This window comes from Botrytis sinoallii (genome assembly GCF_014898435.1).
Source record: "Botrytis sinoallii strain Bc 23 chromosome Unknown BSIN_005, whole genome shotgun sequence".
In the NCBI taxonomy this organism is placed as follows: Eukaryota; Fungi; Ascomycota; class Leotiomycetes; order Helotiales; family Sclerotiniaceae; genus Botrytis; species Botrytis sinoallii.
In genome coordinates, this window is record NW_024066032.1 from 1119876 (window position 1) to 1143788 (window position 23913).

Genomic DNA, 23913 nt, shown 5'->3' on the forward strand with positions numbered 1-23913 from the left:
CCAATAAACCAAAAGTTTTAGAAGTTATGAAATGAGATACAAGGGCTGTTGCTTGAGTTTTCAAGTGGGAAGTCCTTCCCGGTGAGCATAAAGTTTGGTTCCTTTGGGGCTTTTCATTCACTTGCACTAATACCAAGGCTTAGTGTAAAATACAGTCAAGTAAACGTTTGTTTCTATAAAACTTTAAGATGAAGCTGTATTTTCGTCGAAGCGTAAGCGTTATCCTGATAGAAGACAAGGTGCGTCCAAAATATTGTGGAGCTTATTAAGCACCAATTAGATATCCGTTGCTTATATCATGGAGTCCGAGGTCCACTAGTCCTGGAGCAAATAAAAGAATCCTAGACACTACAGAACCATACACCCAATTTCATATCATCTGTCCAAACCATCTTCATTCAAAAGTGCGCCGCAATCAGGCTTTATCGTCCATCTTGATTCATATTCTCTATTGACTAACATCTCATCAATTCCCACAAAAGCTGAGAATCTATTCAATACATCTCGGAGACTTTCGAAAGCATGGCCAGCGGCAACCTGGAAATACCTGGTCTCTCCGAATCCTTCGAAGGAGATGAAACCACAACCATTTGTGAGCTTTGCAACAGCATACTCTTCCACAACACAGAGATTGGAAGTGAAATCGAGGATATGCTAGGGTTAAAGCTATCCGAAGAAGAAACACCTACTATGTTGTTGATCTTGAACGGCGCACATGGAGGCTGTCGCTTCTGCGCCGTGGTATGGAGAGCATTTAGGGATGAGGGAAGTTATCGGAATTTCTATTCAAACAATAATACTAATTCGTTGTCCTTGACTGATATTGCAAAACGTTTCATCATAAGCTCTTTGTCTCTTGAACTTGAGGAGGGGATTTCTGTGGGCTATTACAAGCTGTCCTACAAAACAACCTATGAGAAGCCAAAATGGAAGGGCGGTGGCGTTTTGGTGCTAGTTTTAGACACATTAAACGGTAAAGCACTTTTCATAGTGTCCAATCCCTGAGTTACAGCTCAAGGGTAGACATGGAGAGTTGAAGCATATCTGCTGAAATCTCAATACAGGTTATCAAGACTTCCATAAAGCGTCACAGTCTCTTACAAACACCAATCATCTTTCTGAAGAGAGATGGAGGAACTTCTGTTATTCATCAATAAGAAGGTGCCAAGAAACTCACGAATTATGCAACTCCGCGTCAATATCTGAGAAGACTTCGCATTGCTTGCCTACACGTCTCATTGATGTCAAATGCGATCCTCCAAGTGTAATCTTGTCGTCCAACGTAGAACCTGCAAGTTCATACGCGACTTTAAGTCACTGCTGGGGCAAAGCACCGATCCTTACTTTGACGACGAAAAATCTGGAAGCTTTTCAACAAGGGTTGCCCATTTCTCATTTAAGTAGAACTTTCCAGGATGCCATCGATGTAGGAAAAAGACTTTTACGAGACTTTAATGTAAGATATCTTTGGATTGACAGTCTTTGCATCATCCAGGATTCCAAACCAGATTGGGAGAATGAAGCACCAAAAATGTCCCAAGTCTATGGGAATGCCTTTTGCTGCATCGCAGCCTCTGCTGCGACCGATGGATCAAAGGGCCTTTTCTCTCCAAGGAACTCTCTAGTGGATGACGTACTATGTATAAATCTTGATAGAGCAAAATATCCGCGTCTGCAGAACCCAGTAAGAATAACAATTCTCAACAAGGACAAGTGGCTTCAGATCATTCGAGAGGCACCCCTAAACCAGCGCGGTTGGGTTGTGCAAGAGAGGGCTCTAACCAAAAGAACATTACAGTTTTTTGATGGGGAAGTAATGTGGAAATGTCAACAAATAATGGCATCAGAGTCATTTCCTGTCATATCATCTTGTTTAAAGATATCCGATGATCATCTTCTATTTCCCCATTCTCTTACCGCAAACTTCGCTTTCCGAAGATTCTGGAGTCAACTCTTACATATTTATAGCAAGACTATTCTTTCGTATCCAGACGATATACTTATGGCAATGGCTGGTGTGGCACGTCAATTTGGGGAATACTTACCGACCAAAAACAAGATATATCTCGCCGGAATGTGGCAATTCGAGCTTGAGAGGCAATTGGGATGGTTAGCAACCATTCCTGGCTCTAGACATGATCTTGATCGTCGAGAATGCCCGAGCTCTAACGTCGCACCATCTTGGAGTGTGAGTGCAATTCATTCCTTCATATCATAGCTTCTGATACTAGTTTCTTTTCTCCTGATTCATTCTTCGTTTTCTCCTTGTAAAAACTTCACCAACATATTCATCCTTTGCAAGTATTTCCATGATAGGCAATTGCTGACGATCCTATGGTCTAGTGGGCCTCATCAACAGGCAGGTCAATCACAAATGCATGGGATAACGGTCAATATAATAAGGCTTCTACGCGCTGGTATGACTGGACTCCAGCAGAATACAAACATTACATGACTTTGGATTTAAATCGGACCCAGCCTCCTGAATTTGCCATCCTTGATGTCGGAACCACTATTTCTAGCAAAGACCCATTTGGATCCGTCACTTCGGGATTTCTTCGACTTCGTGGTCAATTGAAGGTTGGGCGTCACTCTTTTACATTGTCTAAACAGAATGCAGCGACCTGGAATAACAACAACGTTCACTACATCCAGGTGCTCGGTAGATCTCATCCGCTATTTTCTCCCATGGTTTTTGATCGTTTGCAGTCTGATGACGACCTGAGGGAGATTAGAGAAGGGATGTTGTTCGTTTTCCCCCTAAATTTCGAGACTAGTCGGAGCTCTCGTGCTCTCATTCTAAAGCCAAGCTGTACTCGGAAAAGTTTGGTGAGGGTGGGCTGTCTATTGAACCTTGCAAAGAATGTCGCCTTTGATGCGGAGAGTGATAAACTGATCGGGGAAGAGTTCTATGAGGAATCTCATGGGAATGGAGAATATACTATTCGTATCATATGACGGTTACTTTAAGAAAAGTTACTCCTCTTCAAAGACCATGAACTATGCAAGGCCTGGTGGACTAGCATCAGCCTTCTAGCTGTATTAGCAGATGCCAATAATTATGATGGAAGGAACTCTTAACAAATAATCATATGAGCTAAATCAGTGAGCACACTGAAGCTCAATCTGATACTACTCGCATATTTGAGGGAATTCTCAACTCATATGGCAAATATGAAGTCATAGAACATTACTCCTCATACAATTGACACCGTCATCAGAATGAGATTCATGAAAGGTACAAAGGGCGAGTGGGATCAATGTAACAATTTAAACCCAGTATACCTAAATCGAACGTGATTGTATCACTCGAGGTACAGGTCCATCTGATTTTAGTATCATCGAGCACGTTGTTCGTCTACTCAATATAGAAGGAGATGAACTACTACCATTCTTGGCAACACCATCCAGTTCTACAATATGGGTTCTAGGGCTTGGAGAAAGTATAGAATCCCAGCCCGCCCATTAAAATCCCTATTCATAGAAGGAACCCAGTCGTCACCGAGCTATAAGATGACACATAGAGATTCGCTTCAAGACATGAGTATGAATGGGTACTGGTAGTATGGTAATCAATCTTAAAATGCCAGCCATCTGTAGTGTGTATGAAATAAGCAGGACCGAAAACGCAACTGGCCATGCCTCGATATGAATCACTGCGATGTATTCAATAGGAATAAATAAGAGCAAATTTAACATGAGCTTTGAGGCCTTTATTAGCTATAGCTTATTACCATCTGAACTAGCTGGAGCATACAGATACCGGTACGAGTGGCTCTAATCAAGACAAGTAATGCAGTCTAGTTTTAGATATCCTGTCAACTCTCGGCTGCTTGATTGAGCGGGAATCATTGATCAAAACTATTTTATGGATCATATTTCCGTTTCGGTTTCTGGAGTCTGGCAACATTATCACCATAGACAGTTGGTAAAGACTCGTCCGCAAAAACGAAATTGATATATCTGGAAAGCAGTGAGCCTAATCACACTAGTATAAGAACTTTGTAAGACAACTAACGTGCTATTCTGTTTTAGGCCATCAGTTAATCGCCAAAGATCTCCGACCTTCGTGTCAAATGCCTCGTCTTCCTCTCGTCGAATTTAGACAGGGTATTACAGCAGGTACCAACAAGTGACCGCGCATCAGGAGGAGAAAGAAGAGCCTGGTATTCGACGAACAGAAGAGGTTGTAGTGACGCGAGATACTTTGTGAGCTTGATATGAACGACTAATACTGCTCATTACGGTATCAAAGTGCAAGCTTTGGTTTGGCCTGGTAGCTGACGTTAAGAAACAGTCAGACCATCCTCTTTTGTATAGATTGGTGGACGTATCATTCTTCACGATTAAGGACTCCTAGCAGAAATTGACTGCAGATGGTTGTTAGATATTCTGACTTTGTATGCCTAGCGAATCTCAATATACTGCTCAAAGATTCGCGGCAGTAGTTGTACGGGACTGATCGAATACTATATGATTTAAATTTGCGATAATCTTTTAAATTCAAATTTAAATATCTTTAAGTATAATAATATAATTCATTATAGAAAAACTAAAATTTTATATATATAAGTTTTTTAAATAAGTTTTTTTAATAAGTTTTTCTAATAAGTTTTTTATATAAAATTCTTTAATAGACTTTTTAATAAGTTTTTTTAAATCCTTTAAAACTATTTTATAATTACTAGAAATTGATAACAAAAAAGACTCTTTTACTACTACTAACTAGTAGTTAGATAATAACTCCTTCTTCTTCTCTTCTCTCTTAGGTCTAGCGCTCAATTCATATATATAAGTCTCTCTCTCTGATATCTATAGTATTCTTTACTTATAGATTCTATGAAATACTACTATTTGACTCAATATACACTACTTTGATCACAAAATTTACATTATATTTTACTAGAAATTTACTAATTTCAACTTGAAACGATATAATAACTACAAATTTTAATCGAGGTTTGAATATATTACTAGTACTTTATATAAATTCTTTTCACGTTAAAATGATATTATCAATTAGTATTCCTATTGAATATAATCAATGCCTACTTAATTGATAACTAGTAGTCTGTTGGCGCTACTTCAAACTTCAAGCGATTTACCGTTTCGCAAATGTTATAATAGATAGCCGCCTACAACTACACAAGATGAATATCCCTTATACTACACTTGCATTTGTTTGATGTTAATTTTGCTACAACAATTACCCGCCTTTGGGGGGCCACTTAAATTTGAATGGAAACCAGCCTTCTCGTGCTGTGCCGCTCGTCCAGGCTTTCCGCCCCGTTAAGTCTTTATCAAATTGGACTTTTCCACATCGAGTCTTTCGAGCATCTCTCTTCAATTACTTGGTCACCACAATAGAACCTTCAGAACGAGGAAATAAACCTTCTTTTCTACACAATGATTTTCGTTTACTCAATACTCTTTCTAATATCGTTTCTTCTCTACAACGTGTACTCGCTGTATTTGAATTACAAAGATGCATCGGCATTGGGCTTGCCCCGCGTAATCAGCCCTATCACTCCTGATAACCCTTTGTGGATTGCACTCCAAACGATATTCAAGACTGTTGTACGGCAATTCCCCTTCGGTGCAGTTTCATTCACGAGACACACCCGTCTGGGATGGGAATTCCACGATAAGTTCCATACTCACGTACGTCTTGGAGACGCTTGGGTTCTGGTAACGCCCACAAGAAACTGGATTTTTGTAGCAAACGCTGCCACTGTTACTGATATCTTTTCTCGTGGTCGGGACTTTGTACGCCCTATATGGATGCTGGGTAATTCTCCCATAATTTGTTGCTGAGAATGGGCTAATATGAAGTAGAAGCCCTCAATGTCTTTGGACCAAATATCTCGACTGTAAGATATCTTCAACTCAACATCACTGCCACGAGCTCACAAGTTTTAGGCAGAAGGACACGATTGGCAGAGACGAAGAAAACTCACTGCTACTCCATTCAATGAACAAAAAAGCCCTCAGGTGTGGGACGAATCTTTTCGCCAAGCGGAGGATATGTTGCAGTCATGGTGTTCTCAAAGTAGGGATGGGACAAATGCAACGCCGGACGATACTAGAACTTTAGCTTTACACGTGCTTGCATATGTTGCTTTTCAAAAGTCATACCCATTCGGTAGCATTTCTCACCACACAATTCAGGACCAAGACTCTCTGACTTATCGGGATTCTATCTCGATCATCCTGGAGAATGCCCTGCTCATAATGGTTCTTCCCGAGAAGCTGTTTAAATCTGCCATTCTTGCCACGCAGCTCTCAGCAAGTTGGGTGGGCAATCAGTTCGTTCCGCAACTATATGGCTTCCAAGTGGCAGCGGAGAGGAGATTAATACAGAATGGCGAGTCTGGTAATGGGAACCTGGTCAGTAACTTGGTCCGAGCCTCGAACGAAAGTCATTCTACTAGCCTAGATCCCGGCGAAGACAATAAGCTCAAGCCTTTAACAAACGCCGAAATTCTTGGTAACATCTTCGTGTTCAACTTTGCTGGACATGATACGACTGCTATATCGCTTTCCTACGCCATGCTACTTTTAGTGGCGAACCCACAGGTTCAGGATTGGGTTCGCGAAGAAATCAAGTATTATGTTGGGGGTCGAGATCCTAAAACACTAGCATATAGTGAGCTGTTTCCGAAGCTCAAGCGATCTCTTGCGGTTTTGGTAAGAATAATTTCTCGGGAAAAATATCTAGATGGTCAGCTAATTACTTGCCTCAGCTTGAAACACTACGTCTTTATAATCCTCTTCCCGGTATACCAAAATATACCGGCTCCAAATCTACCGACCTGGTAGTCAATGACCAGACCTATCACATTCCTGCCAACTATTTGGTGGTTCCTCATTTGCAAGCTTTGCATACACACCCCCATCATTGGGGTGGTGACTCCCTGACATGGCGCCCAGAAAGATGGATTGAAAATTCTGGCAATCTTGAGAAAGAAAGTCTATTTAATCCACCCAAGGGCACTTACTTTCCGTGGTCCGAAGGGATTAGGAACTGCCCCGGCAAGAGGTTTGCGCAAGTTGAATTTGTTGCCACCTTGACAGCACTTTTCAGAAGCCATACTGCCGAGCCAGTGCCCAACAAAGGCGAATCCCTCGACGCAGCTAGGAAGCGAACTTTGGACACTGTCAAAGATAGTAACGTGGAGTTACTTCTACAAATGGCAAATCCAAGAAGTGTTTCTATCCGATGGAGACAAAGGCCAGCTGGAAAGTAGTACCTTGGTATGAATAGATGTGCGAGGTCTGCAATTCGGACATCATGTTTTTGTATACCTTTCGTAAATAGGCAAGCAGGATTTTTAAGATCCTGAAAATTGCTTATAATCTATTAAAAGAGATTTTAAATATATCAATTAATAAAAATAGTAAACTTATAGAGATATATAATTATATAATATATAGAGTACATAAAAACTTAGTTTGCTTCTACGAATCCATAAATTCTTTTAATAGATTGTAGATTATAGAATCAATTAGTCAATCTGAGATTATTTCAATTATAAATTTCAAGTCGAAGAGTATATATATCACGATCACTCATCCATTAGCGAATGAAAATATCGGCTTACATAACAACACAACCTCTCAGACTGTTTCAAACAACCATCATTCCCATACACCACCCAGACTCTCAAACACCATTCGTGACAGCAACCACATGCGGATAGCAAAACAATGAATTTACACACTTTGAACCAATCTCCCTGCAAGTAACCTGCTCAGGAATACCATGATTTCATCAGATACACCTCGCTCCAGAATCGTGGCTGAATGTGTCTCTAGGGAACCATGCATCTAACAAACTAAATCTTCACCATTCATTGACTAAAGAGCTAGTTTCATATTGTTCTCCTACTCTTCCTTATGACCATCCCATCCTATCCCATCCCATCCCATATCTCTTCCACAAACACATGCCAAGAACATTCTCTTCCCTTCCCTCATCCCAATCAATTCTCGAAGGCCGGTCCTTCCTTTCCACTCCCTACCATGACATCCCGAACATTCTTTTATCTCCCACTCATCATCTCCCTCTACATCACCTCCATCTCTTCATATCCCTTTTTCCCCCTCAGCCTCAAAAGCAATCTTATCGAAACTCGCGATCTCTCCGCCGTAGCCAGTGAACTCGGCACTCTAGGAAGCGATCTCCAGAACTCCAGCACTTTGAAAACATTTCTCGGCGACAGAGGAAATGTGATTACGCAGAACGATGTGCTGGATAGTAATGGGAGTTGTGCTACGATGACTGTATTATTTGCGCGTGGAACAGGGGAAGTGGGTATGTTTATTTCACTTACCTACTGATTCATTAACCATCCTCTCTCTCTCTCTCGGAGTCAAATGAATACACGGGAAGTCAGGAAGCGAATCAACATGACTAACTCAACAACCAGGCAATGTGGGAATCCTAACCGGGCCTCCATTCTTCACCGCCCTCGCCGCATACATGAACCAAACAGGAAGCATGTCCATCCAAGGCGTCGATTATTCCGCGAGCGTGTCCGGGTTTCTCGCGGGCGGTGACCCCGCCGGTGCAAAAACTATGTATGTATTCCTCCTCCTCCTACTCCTCGAACCCATACTCATCATTAACACACCCCAGGGCCGATCTAATAACCAATACTCTAACCAGTTGTCCCAATACACATCTCACTGTATCCGGCTACTCTCAAGGAGCACAACTTGTTCATCTGGCCATGAGTTCGCTCCCCACGACCACCACATCACGCGTGAAATCCGTCGTGATGTTTGGAGATCCAAAGAATGGTACTGCGTTGGCGGGTATCGATTCGAGTAAAGTGATGACGATTTGTGATCCTAAAGATGATATTTGTAAAGGTGGAGATGTCATACTACCAGCCCATTTGGAATACAGTGCAAATGCTGGAACTGCTGCCATGTTTGCGTTGAGTGGGCTGGCGGATGTGGGCATCACGAGTGCGAGGAAAGTTAGCGGAGTTGATGGGATATCTTGAATATTTCAAGATTGTGGAATGGGAAGAATATGAGAGATAAAATATTGTCTATATGTGCTGTTGAAGTCTTGAGACTAACAAAGTTGAGTTTGTTTGTATGTAATAATCTATCACAAAATCTACATCTATGGATCGTACATGGAATACATAATTGTACAAAAGGTATCTACACGCTTCACCCCAAAATTTCTCGTTCTAGAGAATCTCCCGTTCTAACCATTGTTTTGATAGCATTCAGTGTCCTTGAACAATCATGCTCCAAATCATTTAGTAAAAGCCGATTAGCTCTTGATTCCGCCGCCATAGCTTGTATATTAAGAAATCCTTTCGTAAGGTACAAGAATGTGCGGTATTCTGGACGTAGAGACGTCAGTAGCTTTCCCTTCCTCCTGATTTCCAAAGGTAATCTGTTCTTCTCGCTTGTTAGAGCTCTCAGCTTCGCCCATCCCTTCCAATGATCCATAAGAACCGTTTCGCATATCTTAAATGCTAGTTTTAAATGTCGAAACTTGGTAAGATGTTGAATATATTCGTTCCAATTTTGATTGCTCAATTGAAATCCCATATCCGTAATCTCGTTGACAGTTCGTATCATAACGTTGATTTTCCCTTGCCTTACAAGAGCCATCATGTAGAAATGCAAGGCTTTTGTCAGAGCGAGTCTATGTGCTGCCTTAATTGGCTCCTTGCTCTCATCGACTTTAGTATCCTCCAAAACGCCCTCTCCAGGTGCATGGCCGGCCTCGCCTTCAACCACTTCTGCCTTTTCGGAATCATTGGTACGAGAAAGTGATTTTGAAAGCCGAAGAGATTGAGCTCGCTTTCTAGTATCGGACACGAACTGCTGCCATAGATCTTCTACGGCGTCATAATCCAGCTCTTGAAGTTTTAGTGACATTAAAGCAGTGGTAACATTCCCGGGTTGTGTGTCTCTTCTATCGGCTGGTAGCAATCTTAAGAAACGTTGATGCATATCCTTGGCGGATGTTATCTCCATGTTTTTGGAAAGCACGAATACAATATACCCAAAGAACGTGGTAGGAAAAGCGATATCAAGTGGCTCATGCTGGATACCTTTCCTGACTTTGTCACTTATGTCGCGGGGATTGATTGTTTGGACAACTTGTTCAAAAATCTCCATGGCACCGTGTGGGTCTCCCCAAGTAAGCCTAGCTGCGTGAATTGCAGCTCTTAATTCCAAGAATTTTGTACTTGCAGTTTTCATTCTTTTTTGCTCAAGCATTCGATCTTGGATTACAAAAACATCCCTGTAGCGTTTAGCAGCAAGATAGCCACCCATCACAATCGCATAATGAAGACTAGTGGCAGGTATACCAGCTTCTGGCATAACTTCTGCTAAAATTTGCCAGGCACGTTCAGGTTGTTTTACCATGGCCAGCGCTTGCATGAGAGCGGCATAAGTATCACCGTCATGCTCTATGTTAAGCTTAGACATTCTTTGAAGGATTCGATTAACGTTGATGAGGTCATAACGCAACGCCCAAGCAACAAGCAAAGAATTCCACATGCGGGTTCGTGAATCCGAGAACTTTAAATTCACGGCCTCTTCGCATATGGTTTCAGCTTCTTCCAATCGATCGCCTGCCAAATAGGCAGTCACGAGAGTGCTAACCATAGCTGCACTCTTCTCAACTCCATAAGTAGCAGACACCCGATACAGCTCAATGGTGTTTTCGAGATCACCACGTGAGGCACACATCCCCATCAGTGTTCCAAATGTGTAGTCGTCTGGTTGAAGTTTTCGTTTTGTGACAGTAGATTCAAAAGTCTCCAAGGCATCATCAACTTGGCCAACCTGTGCATAAGCACTGATGAGAATGTTGCAGCATGTTATGGTCGGCTTAAGACGATATTTCTTTCGAATACTTTTGAATACCTCGAGGACTATTTTGGGCTCTCCCCGCCTTGCGTGAACATGTAAGAGAGGAGCCATATCGTCGGCTGATGCCAGAGGATTAGGAGTTGTTGCAGATTCACTTTCTAATCGCATATACTTTTCTGCAAACTGCTCAAACAAGGCATGAACAGTGTCAGCATCTCCGTGGCGTGCGAATTCATCCATGCATCTCCTGTGCGACGCTCGATCCAAAGTCTGATTGAAGCGAAATATATCCGCAAACACTTCTTGGACCCCAATCAAATCATGATTTTTGAAGAATATTTGCAGTACGGATTGTAACATGGATCTTGGAAGTAAGAGATTCTTCATTGGGCTTACTCGGGCCTGCCTGTAAAGAACGATTGCTGCTTTTAGTTGACCAAGAGACAGTAGCATGCTTGTTGCCTGTGTATAAAGAGGAACAGACTCAGTTCCCCAGTCCTGAATATGCCTTAGAAGAGGCCAGAATGTAGCATATGAAAAGTGTTTGGCACTTAGTAGAGCTGACGTGATCACTGCCGTGGCAAATTTCGTGAGGGCTTCAGATGGTAGAGTTTCAACTTCCGAGGGAAGGCGGAGTGACTTGTTGATATACTTTGCTAGAAGTAAAGCTTTGTTTGGAAGATCTTCTATGTGATGTAGACTTTTAAACATATCATAACGTGGACCGGCAAGATTCTCATGCAGCTGCACTTCTGTCCAGAGAGCGAAGGCTTGCGACCATAAATTATTTGTCATGAGATGTAACATAATATCTGATCCTCCAGCCGTTGTGTTGAACTTTTCGAGGGAGTAGTGGTAAAGTTCATTCGCTCTCGAAAAATTCTGCAGTCTCAAATAAGTACGAATCACAATCTCGTATATCTCTGGTTTCTCTCGACGTTCATCAGATCGCTCGAATAATGAAGTGGCCCTCTCCGCATCTACTATCCGATTTGAAGCAGCCATATATTCTAAGACTTGGATTCGAATTCGCTCCTCGGCCCAGCTCCCAAATTCCAGACGCCGATATTTTCGCCATACCTCTTCGTATCGGGATGATGTTGTTATTCCTAGAACAGTTGCAATGGTTGCTGCATCGTCAGGCGCCTCATGTATAATAGGACGCTTCTTAATCTCGGTGGATCCTTTCGTCTCTGCATCTACTGGAACCAATGCTAACGAAGGTTTCTTAGCAGAAGATGAGTAGAGCCGATAGCCATGACTTCTCAATCCCAATCTGGCCCTCTTCCCATCTTGTCTATCAACGCCCATCCCTGGATATTGCCGTAGGAATTTGAGGGTACCGGCTGGATAGAGAAAATCCAAGAAGATGCCAGGATTCTCGCTCACAGTTCCATCGTTGGGCGATCGTGAGTTCGAGCCCTCGATAGAATCAGGTCCCTGTAACATGAGCTGCCATAACGGCGAGAGCTCAAGCTCAATTGCACCGTGGGTCCAGAATCCCGAATGAAGTGCGCGACGACTTTTGGCTAAGTGTTTTGGTCCTGGTAGAAGGCGCCGCAGACTGCCTGTTTCAAGACATCCCGCCGTGCGCTCGAGCATGCCCTACCAAGAGAGACAGGAATCGTATGCGAATTTGTAGAAGAGAGGTTTAATCGTCACCGGTGTGCGGCTCTAACGTGAAAATCAAAATCTAAGTCGAGATCAGCCGATTTTGTAAGTGAAAAAGATCACACACAAGCTCTGTACTCACCGTAGAACATGCTTTGCACAGTCAAAATTAGACTGCAGTTGAAATGATAAGGAGAAGATACTGTGAATTTGTCAATCTGCCAATCTATGGTGGTTTCAGTGAGATATCAAGTCTAATAAAGGGAAAAGAGGCAAAAACTTCACATATCAACGTAGGCAATAAATTTAGCTGGGTCGGATCATTATTTATTTTTGCTCCGGTTGCTTAAGTAAGCAGGCGGTATTTGTTTTGTATGGAGGGGTGGTCTCGGTAGTATTCTCCGTCAGCCAAAACTCGAGTGATGATATCACCATTTCATTGTTCCGAATTGTATTTGATAATGAAGGTCTTCAAAATGGATCGACTTGAAAAGCTTACTTGGAATAGAGAGAGAGAAAGATATGACCTCGGGAGGGAGTTCTAGGTAGTTTGTTCTTTCCCACTGCTAGGTATTTCTTTTATCTAGCTATCTCAAGGGGATGATGTGTATGTATACATTCGACCCATTCAGTCTATCAAGAAAAAGACATTGAGACATCACCGGGCACATTAGAAGAGACCGCATTTGACCACTTAAATCTTTGCTAAAGCCTTCAATTAATTGAATTGTAAATCAACCACCAATAAGTCATATAAATCTCAAGACACCCAGACGATCGTTACCTTCGAATTCTCCTGAGTCTTATCAATAGATGCATTTTCTACCAAACGTAAAGGGAGGTCATTGAAAGTATTGAAAGTACCTTCCTGGTAGGTGGCATTAAGAAGGTCCAGCCCAGTATTTCGCTTACCGCTTTCCTTACACCTAAGTAATTCTGCCAGGATTAAATTTCGAGCTACAACTGATCTATACCTCTTCCACAACCCCACAATCCCGCAATCCACCCAACCATTCTTCCCAAACCCCTTCAAACAATGGAAATAACCAAATTCGTCCTCGAAGGACGAGACGAGGCTAAGCTGTTTGGTGATTCTTCTGCTTATCGAACTCGACTTTCAAATCGCATTCACACCTTGAGAAAGAAGCTTGGAATTACCACAAAACCCCGCGCAAAGTACTCAAACAAGCCTGTAACTGCGGAAGATATTAGTCAAAGCCATGATTATATCCATCTCTTATTACTCACCTCCGAAAGAGCCTGGGCGCATGCTATGTCAATGAAAGAGATGCACACTGTCGATACAAAAGGAATAACTGGTTCAACTCGATCGCACATTGTTTCTCGATTACACAAAGCTACGATATATGCCAACGATCTTTTTCGATTACTGTCCGATAAATCGACCACCAATGCAAACGATGTCGATATATTGGAAGCTAGAGCATATGCTGCTGCTCTCGCTGGAGCAATGGAATTCGAGAAGCAAAGTTGGGAGGCTTGTGTGAAGAGATACGCTGAGGCTAGGATTATATACACTGCACTTTCTAAGGTCACCAAAGCGGATATCTTCAAGGATCTTTTGACCGACCCTGTTGATCCCAGTATACGATACGGAGCTTATAAGATGGGGCTGCCTCGAACACTAGCTATTTCTGCCATTGCACGCAAGAATTTCCCTTCGGAGGATCAAGAGTTGACAAGCCAGGTGGAAAAGCTAGACCCCCATTGTTTGAAAGACGAAGGAACATTGTCAGAAGTTGAAAGTCTGGAATCAGATGGGACAATCAAAACTATTGTCTGGCGATCCCGGACAGTGGTTTTAGAGGATGCGGCAATCGCTACTGCCCTTGGGTCAGTAAAGGCAGCTACGACGAAACTATCCGACGCTCTTTCGTCATCCAGTCCTAAGGATAGGGGTTTCGCTTACGACGATATTTTAATCGCTAGTCAAGAGGTAGTAGACGCTACGAAGCATGCTATTGACGAGCTAGTTTCGGAAGGTGTTGGGCAAGGCGATAAGCGAATGCAGAGCCTATTAGTGACTAGGACCGCTGTTAGCTATGATATGATTGGCTGGCGTATAGGCAGAAACAGAGTCATGGTAGGGCAGCAAGACGGTATTATCGACTACGTTCAATCATTTCCCGCGGAGAAGGGCAAGAGATCCACCAAAGATGAGCCTATAGGACGTAAACTCGCAAAATTACGCGAGAAGGTTGTCCTCTATGACGCAATCTTGCAAAGTGTCGAGTCAATTAGCGAGCTTCCCGGCGTTGCAGCAGATTCTAGTCTACAGGAAGAGCTAGATGCAAAATATAGCTATTTCCAAGCCCTTAAGTAAGTCTAATAGCTTTGCATTAACATACACACAACTGACTCTAGAATAGATGTTTGATCATAGCCCGCTCTCACGCAATCCTTTCAAATCCCAAAAATGCACTGGCTCTCTTGAATCGCGCAGCAGAAAAGTGCGCAGCAGCCCACTCAAAGCTCTCTTCCTCAATGGACACAACGACCACAGATAGTCCACCTAATTTAACCGTCTCTCCCTCTCAAACCGAAAACCTCCTTGCTTATCTTCAATGCGAACTTCAACGCTACCGCGCCTTGGTCGAGATATCTAATCTCACCTCTACTACCCCTAAACCAGGCGATGAAAACGTACAACAAGTTCCCCTAGTTGAACGTCTCCATGAGTACCCAGCTGATGGAGTTGTTGATCTCAAGAATCTCGTGAACTATCCTCCAAAGCTGGAAGCTGTACCTGTCAAACCACTATTCTTCGATTCTGCGTGGAACTATATTGATTATCCAGGAAGAACAACCGAGAAAGCTGCTGAAAAGGCTGCTGTGGAGGAAGAAGTGAAGGAGACAGAGACGGAGGAACCACAGGAGCAGCACCAACAGCAGAAGAAAGGTTGGTTCGGCTTCGGTAGATAGATACAGGAATTGGATTAATAATTGTTGCTAAGCGAGAGAAAGCTATCGAACATACCCATCAAATATCAATCTTGCTAACGCGGGGTTCGCTAGTAAGATTGACAAAATAGAGCGTTCACAATAATTAGCCGAAGCTAAATAGTTGCAAGAGCTAGCTAGCTTTGGAAATATGTAAAACTTTCAAATCCTGAAATGTTCTCTTACTCGGATCACCAGTGAGTGTTCAGACTGATGGGATGCAGTGAAAATGAACTTGAGAATATTTCTTGAAATATCGATTTGTGTTTCTCGGGAATGATTTCAATGATTCATTGAAAGTTGGGCAATGAAGAGATAGAGCTTGATATCGAATTATTAGAAAATGAATTTGTTGATTTGTATATCACAAGAATGATCTCAATAATTTATCAAGAATTGAACGATGAAAAGATAATTTTTGATATTAAATCATTAGAGTTTGAATCTGTTGAAAATTTCAAGTGTTGTGAAGTATCATCCCGTTAATTCATATACTCACTAGTGGACTCACTGATACATCTGTTAGGCATCTACGAGTAGTTTATAATCATATTCTATTACCATCTCCATTGCCACCGTATTTAAACAATTCCCTCCCATAATTTCAGACGTTCAACAGTAAATACAAGCATATCTAACGCACCCCACCCCAATCCCTAAACGCTCAAAAGAAGAGTAAATCCTGATCCCTCCACCCCAAATCCGACAAGATACCATGTACACTCTTCTCCAAGGCTTCCGGTCCACAGATCAAAACCAATTGTTCACCATCCCCATATCCATGATCCTCATCGCTCATCTCAAATCTCCCGATTTCCTTCTCCAAAACATCTTTTCCAAGTCTCCCTCGTAATCCTTTCCATTCCTCTGTTGGCTGACTTAGTGAATATACTAATCTACATCTCTCCTCCTTTCCCTTCACCAAACTATCCAATTCCTCTCTGCAGAGAATATCTTCCATCCTCCGGTTTCCATCTAACACTATACATTTCGGTCCGTCTGCTGTCTCCTCTTCATTAAGCACCGCTCTCAACACCGAGAAGATAGGCGTCACACCACTTCCTCCACAAACCATCACGAATCGCCTTACCCTCCTCTTTTTACCCCCGATTACACACTCCCCTTTCGACAGGTACTCGAGCTTTCCAATCGGTCCTTTGAAATCAATTGCATGTCCCACGGGGATACTTTCCAGCGCCATTGTCATTTTTCCTCCTGGTCGCTTTTCATTTTTCACATAGATCTTGATCAGTATCTCTAGAATACCTTTGTCGGTCCCAAGCGAAAGAGGCGTGTAGGATCGTATGGTCGCTTCCCTGGTAACGGGATCCCGTAAACGCATCATGAGATGTTGACCGACCGGTAATCCAATGACTTGCTCTGGATGATCGAGAGTAAAAGAAAAGATGCGCGTATCGCTCGAGATGACTTTCTTAGCGGTGAGGATGGCTTTCTGCCAGCTTTTGGGTTGGAGGAAGATGGGACGGAGTGATTGGGATGTGGAGGATAGGGACTCGGGGTTGAGGAGGGAGATACGGGCTGAGGGGGAAAGAGTACCGATGTGGTAGGCGGTCATCATTGCTTTTGCCATTTCGGAATGGATGGCCATGAATTCGTCGGTGGAGTCTTGACCTGCGGCGCCAGTAATACTTGTTGCGCCTCCTGGGTGACCTTCCAGGAATGGGGCACCGTCGTAGACTTCGCCATTGAGCACAAACCAAGGTTCCTTTTCGTTGTCATGTTGACGTAATTCCTCGATGGATATCTCACGTTTCAGGCCGTCTTTTGTCATTTTTATCTCCTGCTTGACTGCGACCAAATCGACAAATTCATCTTCAGTACCCATCTTCTCGCCCCAAAATCCGTTGGCGAGATTCCCTCCAGCGGCTTTTACTCTTTCCATCCATCCTCCTGGCATAAGTGCTGGTTGTGTGGGATGTTCGAAGCGTAGATAATCGCCTTCTTTGGTAATGGTTACTCGATACCATGGGTTGTTCATCATGCCAAGCACACTCCAGTACATATCCCTCGGTTGGACATTCATACTCTCGTCCATGGCTCTTACCATGATATCTCCTGACATTGCGAGGTCTTGGATCTCCAAATCAACCTCCCAAAAACACCATGTGAAACATGTTTCTCTCCATTCCATATCTAGTTTACCACCGAACAACGTTTCATTTTCGTAGGCACGGTCTCGATAATCGTCTTCGTGGTATCGTATATCAGCTAACGTCCATGATTTTCCTTTGTCAAGTGTTACCTCGACTCTAGTAATGCGTCGTCCACCACCACCATACGCATAGCCCTTTGCACGATATGTTTGTTTTCCGCTTTTTAAAGATATTCGCTCTTCATGTTCTGGGTATGCGGTGGCACTGTTTGTACTCAGATCATAGATAGCATATCTCTCATCTGTCCACCACTTCGGTTCGTTGGCACTCTGCTCTGGGCTGATCATAGTTGGAAGGACTCGGTTATCATAAATGTGGTACCAATTATCACTGGGAGCTGCGGTAACAATAATCTTTTTCAACCATTTCACACTGCGGCCACCAATTTGCCCGGGAACAACAGCTCGTAAAGGTTTACCATGATCGGGTCGAAGCATTTCTCCGTTCATCTTGTGGGCTACCATGATTCCTCGATTTGGGTCCATAACCCAGTTAAGCTTTAGGGAAGTTCCATAGTAACCGTTGGGAAGCTTATCGGCACCCTCCATACAAACATACTTTGCTCCTCTCATTGGCATCGCCTTTCTAATCAGCTCGTACATTGGTACGCCTGTCCATAATGCCGTCGACACGCCTGCAGCTCCCCACGAGAAACCTTTAGACTTCCAGACTTGGTTCTGTTCTTTACGACGATTTCCGGCGCAGACAAGTGTGATAGGTACAGTGATTTGTTCGTATTCTCTCAGGAGATCTTTGAGTGTGAGAGTAAATGGTTTTTTGACCAGTCCTTCAACAGAAAATTCCCAGTCGGGTATTGATGAGTCCTCAACATGAGGTACCGCTCCATGATTCCGAACATAGAACAATTCAGGCGATGTGAGAAATCCTTCGTCATATAAAGCGCTTAATGGAGGTTCAACGTTAAAGGGATGAATTCCAGTCAGCCGAATAAGTCGAGGGTCCCGGGGTACTTGGTTGTCTGGTGTTTTCAAATCCTCTTTGAGAATCTCCGTCGGTGGATTTGTTGGAGGTGGGAGAGTGTATCGCTGTGATGACAATGAGGTTGAACTAGGTCGACTTGATAAAGAACCCAGCTCATCTGCACTGTTCTCGTTCGAATCTGGCGGAGTCTGTGGCAAATAAAGAATTGCCTTCGACATCTCCGCATCAGCCTCGGAAGAGTGTCTATTCATGAATTGAGCACTAGCCATTGAAATTCCCTTTTTCGTTCAAGATATCAAAATCATAAGAATAAGATAGAAAAGCTGGTAAAATCTTACAACTGAAGGGCTTGTAGGATATGATGGTATTGATCCAGTGAAATCCTCTTGCGCTCAGATAAATGAGGGAAACAATATTCGACGAGGGTTTCAAGCCAGTGAATATATAAATTTCTCCGCGGGTAACATTAATGGAGAGTGATGATGCAAGGGAAGTCTAGAGGCAAAACCCAGATCGATACAAGGAGCAATGGAGCGCAGTGCACCAATTATTTGAAATCATTTCAATCAATAAGTCCCACGGCAGAAATCCCACTAGAGATTCTCCAGACGAGTGTATCAATCACAAAATTTACAGAGGGTATCATCTAACGTCGAACTATGACTTTCCTAAAAGCCACGATATCGTGAATGCTGCATATCCTGAAGCCAAGTACGATCTTTGAGGATTTCCGCGGATGTCTCTTTATTTTTATGCAGAGAAGATAAGAAAACCTTTCTCTGTATCCATATCTATACCCATCAGTAGCCATGGGCTTGAATGAGATACGTTTGGTGGCTCCGAGCGGACCATACTTGTGCTTTTTTTCTTATCTCTATAATTATCGAATATGATTGGTCCACCAGGTTCGGCCACTAACCGTTACTAATAGCGACGGGAACGAAGTATTTCCGATTTCGAGGCCTAATTGACATGCGTGTGTATATCATGAACTGATGATAAGGAAGGATTTCATATTATTGCGCCAATTGACTGGAAAATCTGGTTGGTAATGGCTTCGTTGTTAACTCGGGGTTCTTTGGATTGTTTCATGGAATGATTTGAAAAAGATAAGAAGCTAGATATCCCGGGCTATTTGCCGGACGCTAGCCTTCAATTAGCACCGTGATCCCCACGATTCATGTCTTCCTTAGATGCAACACTCATGTCGCAGGCCATGATCAAAACCCCTCATGGTGAACCAGATATCAAAACAATAACGCAGTTTCCTTTGAGAGCGATGACTTGTTTGCGATCTCAAGACCGAAATGAACAACTTTGGAGCTTTGAAAAGAACAGGATACACAAGCATGCATGCGAGAAGGAAGGAATTGACGACTTGTTCATACTGTTATTGTGAAAACCCTTCCCTCTAAGAGTGTCAAAACTTTATGACCGTAAGGCTATCTCTCATACATTATTGTGCCTCCAGAAATGCAAGTCACAGTGGAGGCAAATGTCTCAACTCGGACTCGCATCAAGATAGACAGAATCGGGCGAAGGAATTATAGCAACAATGACCACCAAAGCTTTCCCGAGATCCATCTGGTCAAAGCTGGGTATTTGAGCTTGTTCCTGTTTGCCACGGCCATCACATCAGATGACGTATACTAGATACTCGCAGTGAGATAGATGGTCGAGCCCCGTTTATCCAACTATTGGTAGAACGAAAGGGTGGTGTTCCAGAATGGAATGGGAATACCACAAAAGTCTCTGACAACCCAAATAAAACCTCCAGCCATTATTGGAGTGAAGCAAAAATTTCAGACGGTTCAGAGTATTGCGTCACAAATGCACGTCGCGCGAACCAGTACATCGTAGCAAGTTGATCATAACGTTGAAGTCAGCGATATGATAGGAAATGCTGTCTGGATCTTGCTACATTGTTGAAAGAGGGGTGTCCTTTCGCATCATCGAGTCGCTGTAGCAAAGACTCAAATGCCCACTCAGCATGCAAATCTCCAGCATGGAAGTTTAAGTGCTCTATCACTTCTGACAGGCTTCGATGAAAGATCCCTAGACACTCTCCTTTGCTGCTTGATCCTTTCTTTGATGAACATGAATCTGTGAGGTCAACCATTGTACTGGTTGACATTCATGTGGGTTATGACTTGGGAGAGTTTAGGATCAATCTTGCTCATGGAAATTCAGAGAGAGGGTGCACAATCTTTGGCTCTTAGTTGTGTGAAGGTTCATTCATTTTTGAATGAAAGTAATGTGAGACAAACGAAGTCAATATACCGAATAGTCAATAGATGTATTATCAGACCCTTGGCAATGAGAATAAGTGGGCAATATTATATTCTTACTGATTGATTACCTACATGAGATGACAGTATTGTGAGCACACTAAAGCTATCATGTACCAAGACTGACAAGTAAGGAAAGATGCAGACTCAACAGGCTTATGAGCATGACACACACTCATTGTATATGGTTTTATCCCCTAAGGTGCCTCGCGGGTGACACGAAAAGTGGCACACACAACATAATTTCCCCACCAAAATTTTGGTGGGATTTTAGACTATATATTTAGCCCCTAGCTAGCTCCATTATATATCAATATAAAATTTTGAAATGAATATTACAAAATATTTCGAATATAAGCTTTTTAATAATATAAATTTTATTATCTTGAGATTATTATAGCGAAAGTTATAATCTATTGAATATTAGATTTATTTTGAATTTAAGCATAATTTGTGCTTAGAATTTTAAATATTTAGAAACTTCAATTAATTATAATTAATTCAATTCTCAATTTAAAATACTTATATCACGGGGCAGGTGGGCTGGATAGGGTTCTAATAACTTTGCCCTAATCTGGCAAGGCTATATTGATTCGGGTAATAGGTTTAGATTGAGGATTAAGATGTAGCTCAAAGAGCTACAATACAGGATCTTCTGAGTTGAAGATATACGGAATTCTCACAGCGAGCTAGCCCGATCGGGCCCTAGCTCGCTTGCACTCCAATGCAAGCACTCCTTTTGGTTTTTTCCGATAGGATTAGTATATTACGTAAGCTTACACCATAACATTACCCTTCTTCTAAAGGTCGAGCTCTATCGAGGCAGTATGTTACGGTTTATAATCTACAAGCAAACGAAGTCCGATCAAATGGGACCAGATTTGTTAGGGTATCTATAATAAAAGTTGCAGATCAGTTCTTGTATATTTTCTAGATAGCTTACAGATTCTTCAGTTAGTATATCATAGCCAATCCAACGGATAATATATTTCAGGCAAAGTCCTCCACAACCTTTTCTTTCCTAACGGGAGTTCAGGATTTCGGCAATCTCAAAACACTCGAGGCCGTTTACTTCTACAAAAAGTGATGGCAAATTATACTATCCAAAAACAAGATCATCGTATACAGGATATAATAGATTGATATGGAAAACAGAATGAATCTTCATCGAAGCTGAAAACTCCAATTTATAGGTATAGGGGCCTATCGGGTTCAGGATTTTGAAGAACCTGAGGTTCTTTCAATCGAGCTTTTTCTGTAGGCACAAGGTCTTGATGTTTCTGGCATTCAGCCAGACCAGATTATCGAGCAAATATCTACAGGCAGGGGAATAACGGATATCGGCATTCTTCGAATATCGGGCTTGACTAACAATTAGTTCGATCTGTAGGTATAAAAAGATGGCTTTCATTTTAATAACAAATTTTTTGGTATCTTGTATAATAGAACAGTTATTCTGGGACAATACAGGCTCGAAGTCTAGATGGGGGTGGAACTCGTAGTTCGAGAAGAATAGGATCATTCGGATACTTTCAGATCAAGCATTGTTGATAGAGAATTTGGTGAATGGAAGTCACTCTGTTCAATCGTCTTACAGATAGGCTATATACAACTGGAGATATTGTTTTAGTATTGTATTAGCCCTTTCGGTTTGTCCATTAGTTTCAGGATAATAAGTAGTTGAAAGCTTAATGGCTATACCCAAGTGTTTGTAAATATATTTCCAAAATTCAAAAACGAATTAAGCTTCACAATCAGATATAATAGTCAGGGGTAAGCTATAAAGCTTCCAGATATTCTTTCGGAACAAATAAGCGATCTTTTCGGAATTATAGGTATTATAATAAGATAAGAAATGTTTTATTTTCGTTAATCGATTGATTATTATTATAATAGTATCGAAATCGATACTTTCGAGCAGATGTATAATGAAATCTATTAAGATATCTTGCCAAGCTCTCTGCAGAATCAAAAGCAGACAAAGAACTCTCTTCTAATCTCTGCGATTCGGAGCAGTGCGGTAGCAACTATAACAGTTACAAACCCATTGTGTAACATAATCATAATATCCAGACCAGTAATAATTTCAGGACAGTAATTTGAAGATTTGGGTATGGTATGGGTGACTAGTAGCAGGCGATTCGTGGTACAGGCAAAGCAGGTAGGTTTTCAGGGGGTTGTGGTCAGGAATGTATAGTTTTTCTCGATAATACAGTAGGTTATTGTTTTCGATACACTCGGTAAAAATGATTTTCAGGTATTTCGGGGATCCTTTTCGTAGGGATTTCAGGACAGATTCAAATACAGGATTGACTTAATAGTCTTCGTAGAATAGGGTAAACAGGTCGGCAAAAAGGTTTAAAGGGTTTTCTGGATTCTTTAATTGTATTGCAGGATTGGGTACAGATATAGCATGTGGGATTGTAGGCTCTATAACTTTGCTATTTTCTGGTAAAGTTATAGTATTATTGGAATCCAAGTGGTCGGTAGTGTCGGTAGGATCAGGGTTTCTCTAGTTATAAGTAGTTATAGTGAAGTATACTTTTTTAATAATTTTAGATTCGATTAGAATAATAGCAGTAGGAAACAGGTCGGAATCCAGATTCTCTTGTTTCAGGATAGTACGGCTTTGATGCAGGAGGTGTTCATTCCTCTCCTTAAGGAGATCTTCTAATCTCCTGATTAGTACATTGGGTTTAGCATTTAGCTTTTCGGAGTAATAAATAATTCGGAAATTAAATCAAGATAGAAATTCGGATTAACAGGCTTGATGGCGGTTCAATAGCTTTATTGTAATAAAGTATTCCAGATTCCTATAATCAGTGATCACTTGAATTGGTAATGCGGCGCCTTTCAATTCGGGATGCTATTCTTCGAAGCAACGGATAATAGCTAACAGTTCTTTGTTGTAAATCTTGTAGTTATATTTAACTATCGAATGTTTTTTAGAAAAGAATACAATAGGTCTAAATACTCCATTATTATCGTATTAGAAAAATATTCTGATGGATATATAATCAGAGGCATCAATTTCTATAATCACTTCCTTTTCCCAATCAAAGAAAGCCAGAATAGATGCTTCG

At 42.0% G+C, this 23913-nt stretch overlaps 6 protein-coding genes across 6 annotated transcripts; 4 read left to right on the plus strand and 2 right to left on the minus strand.

Annotated features, from left to right (window-relative positions):
- The first annotated feature begins 391 nt into the window (after positions 1–391).
- EAF02_003496 (uncharacterized protein) lies at positions 392–4445 on the plus strand. Its single transcript, XM_038899544.1, has 4 exons — positions 392–973; positions 1065–2188; positions 2344–3973; positions 4036–4445. The coding sequence occupies exons 1-3, from the start codon at positions 523–525 to the stop codon at positions 2956–2958; spliced, it is 2190 nt and encodes a 729-aa protein (XP_038760471.1). The 5' UTR covers positions 392–522; the 3' UTR covers positions 2959–3973; positions 4036–4445.
- Positions 4446–5406: 961 nt separating this feature from the next.
- EAF02_003497 (uncharacterized protein) lies at positions 5407–7247 on the plus strand (the record flags this gene model as incomplete). The annotated part of the gene is made up of 4 exons (XM_038899545.1): positions 5407–5788; positions 5836–5870; positions 5920–6687; positions 6744–7247. The coding sequence occupies 4 exons, from the start codon at positions 5407–5409 to the stop codon at positions 7245–7247; spliced, it is 1689 nt and encodes a 562-aa protein (XP_038760472.1).
- Positions 7248–8022: 775 nt separating this feature from the next.
- Positions 8023–9011, plus strand: EAF02_003498 (uncharacterized protein; the record flags this gene model as incomplete). Its single annotated transcript, XM_038899546.1, has 3 exons — positions 8023–8314; positions 8430–8580; positions 8639–9011. 3 exons carry the CDS (start codon positions 8023–8025, stop codon positions 9009–9011), a joined length of 816 nt encoding a protein of 271 aa, XP_038760473.1.
- Positions 9012–9186: 175 nt separating this feature from the next.
- Positions 9187–12456, minus strand: EAF02_003499 (uncharacterized protein; the record flags this gene model as incomplete). Its single annotated transcript, XM_038899547.1, has 1 exon — positions 9187–12456. One exon carries the CDS (start codon positions 12454–12456, stop codon positions 9187–9189), a length of 3270 nt encoding a protein of 1089 aa, XP_038760474.1.
- A 1045-nt stretch (positions 12457–13501) lies between these two features.
- On the plus strand, positions 13502–15408 carry EAF02_003500 (uncharacterized protein; the record flags this gene model as incomplete). Its single annotated transcript, XM_038899548.1, has 2 exons — positions 13502–14805; positions 14856–15408. The coding sequence occupies 2 exons, from the start codon at positions 13502–13504 to the stop codon at positions 15406–15408; spliced, it is 1857 nt and encodes a 618-aa protein (XP_038760475.1).
- Positions 15409–16090: 682 nt separating this feature from the next.
- On the minus strand, positions 16091–18811 carry EAF02_003501 (uncharacterized protein; the record flags this gene model as incomplete). The annotated part of the gene is made up of 1 exon (XM_038899549.1): positions 16091–18811. The coding sequence occupies one exon, from the start codon at positions 18809–18811 to the stop codon at positions 16091–16093; it is 2721 nt and encodes a 906-aa protein (XP_038760476.1).
- Between the last annotated feature and the right edge of the window lie 5102 nt (positions 18812–23913).

What these genes read in the sequence shown, in the direction of transcription:
- EAF02_003496 (XM_038899544.1), top strand. Translation starts at nt 523, where the DNA reads ATGGCCAGCGGCAACCTGGAAATACCTGGTCTCTCCGAATCCTTCGAA. An exon ending in AGTTTTAGACACATTAAACG is followed by an intron (nt 974 to 1,064) that starts GTAAAGCACTTT and finishes ATCTCAATACAG; the next exon opens with GTTATCAAGACTTCCATAAA. An exon ending in ACGTCGCACCATCTTGGAGT is followed by an intron (nt 2,189 to 2,343) that starts GTGAGTGCAATT and finishes CCTATGGTCTAG; the next exon opens with TGGGCCTCATCAACAGGCAG.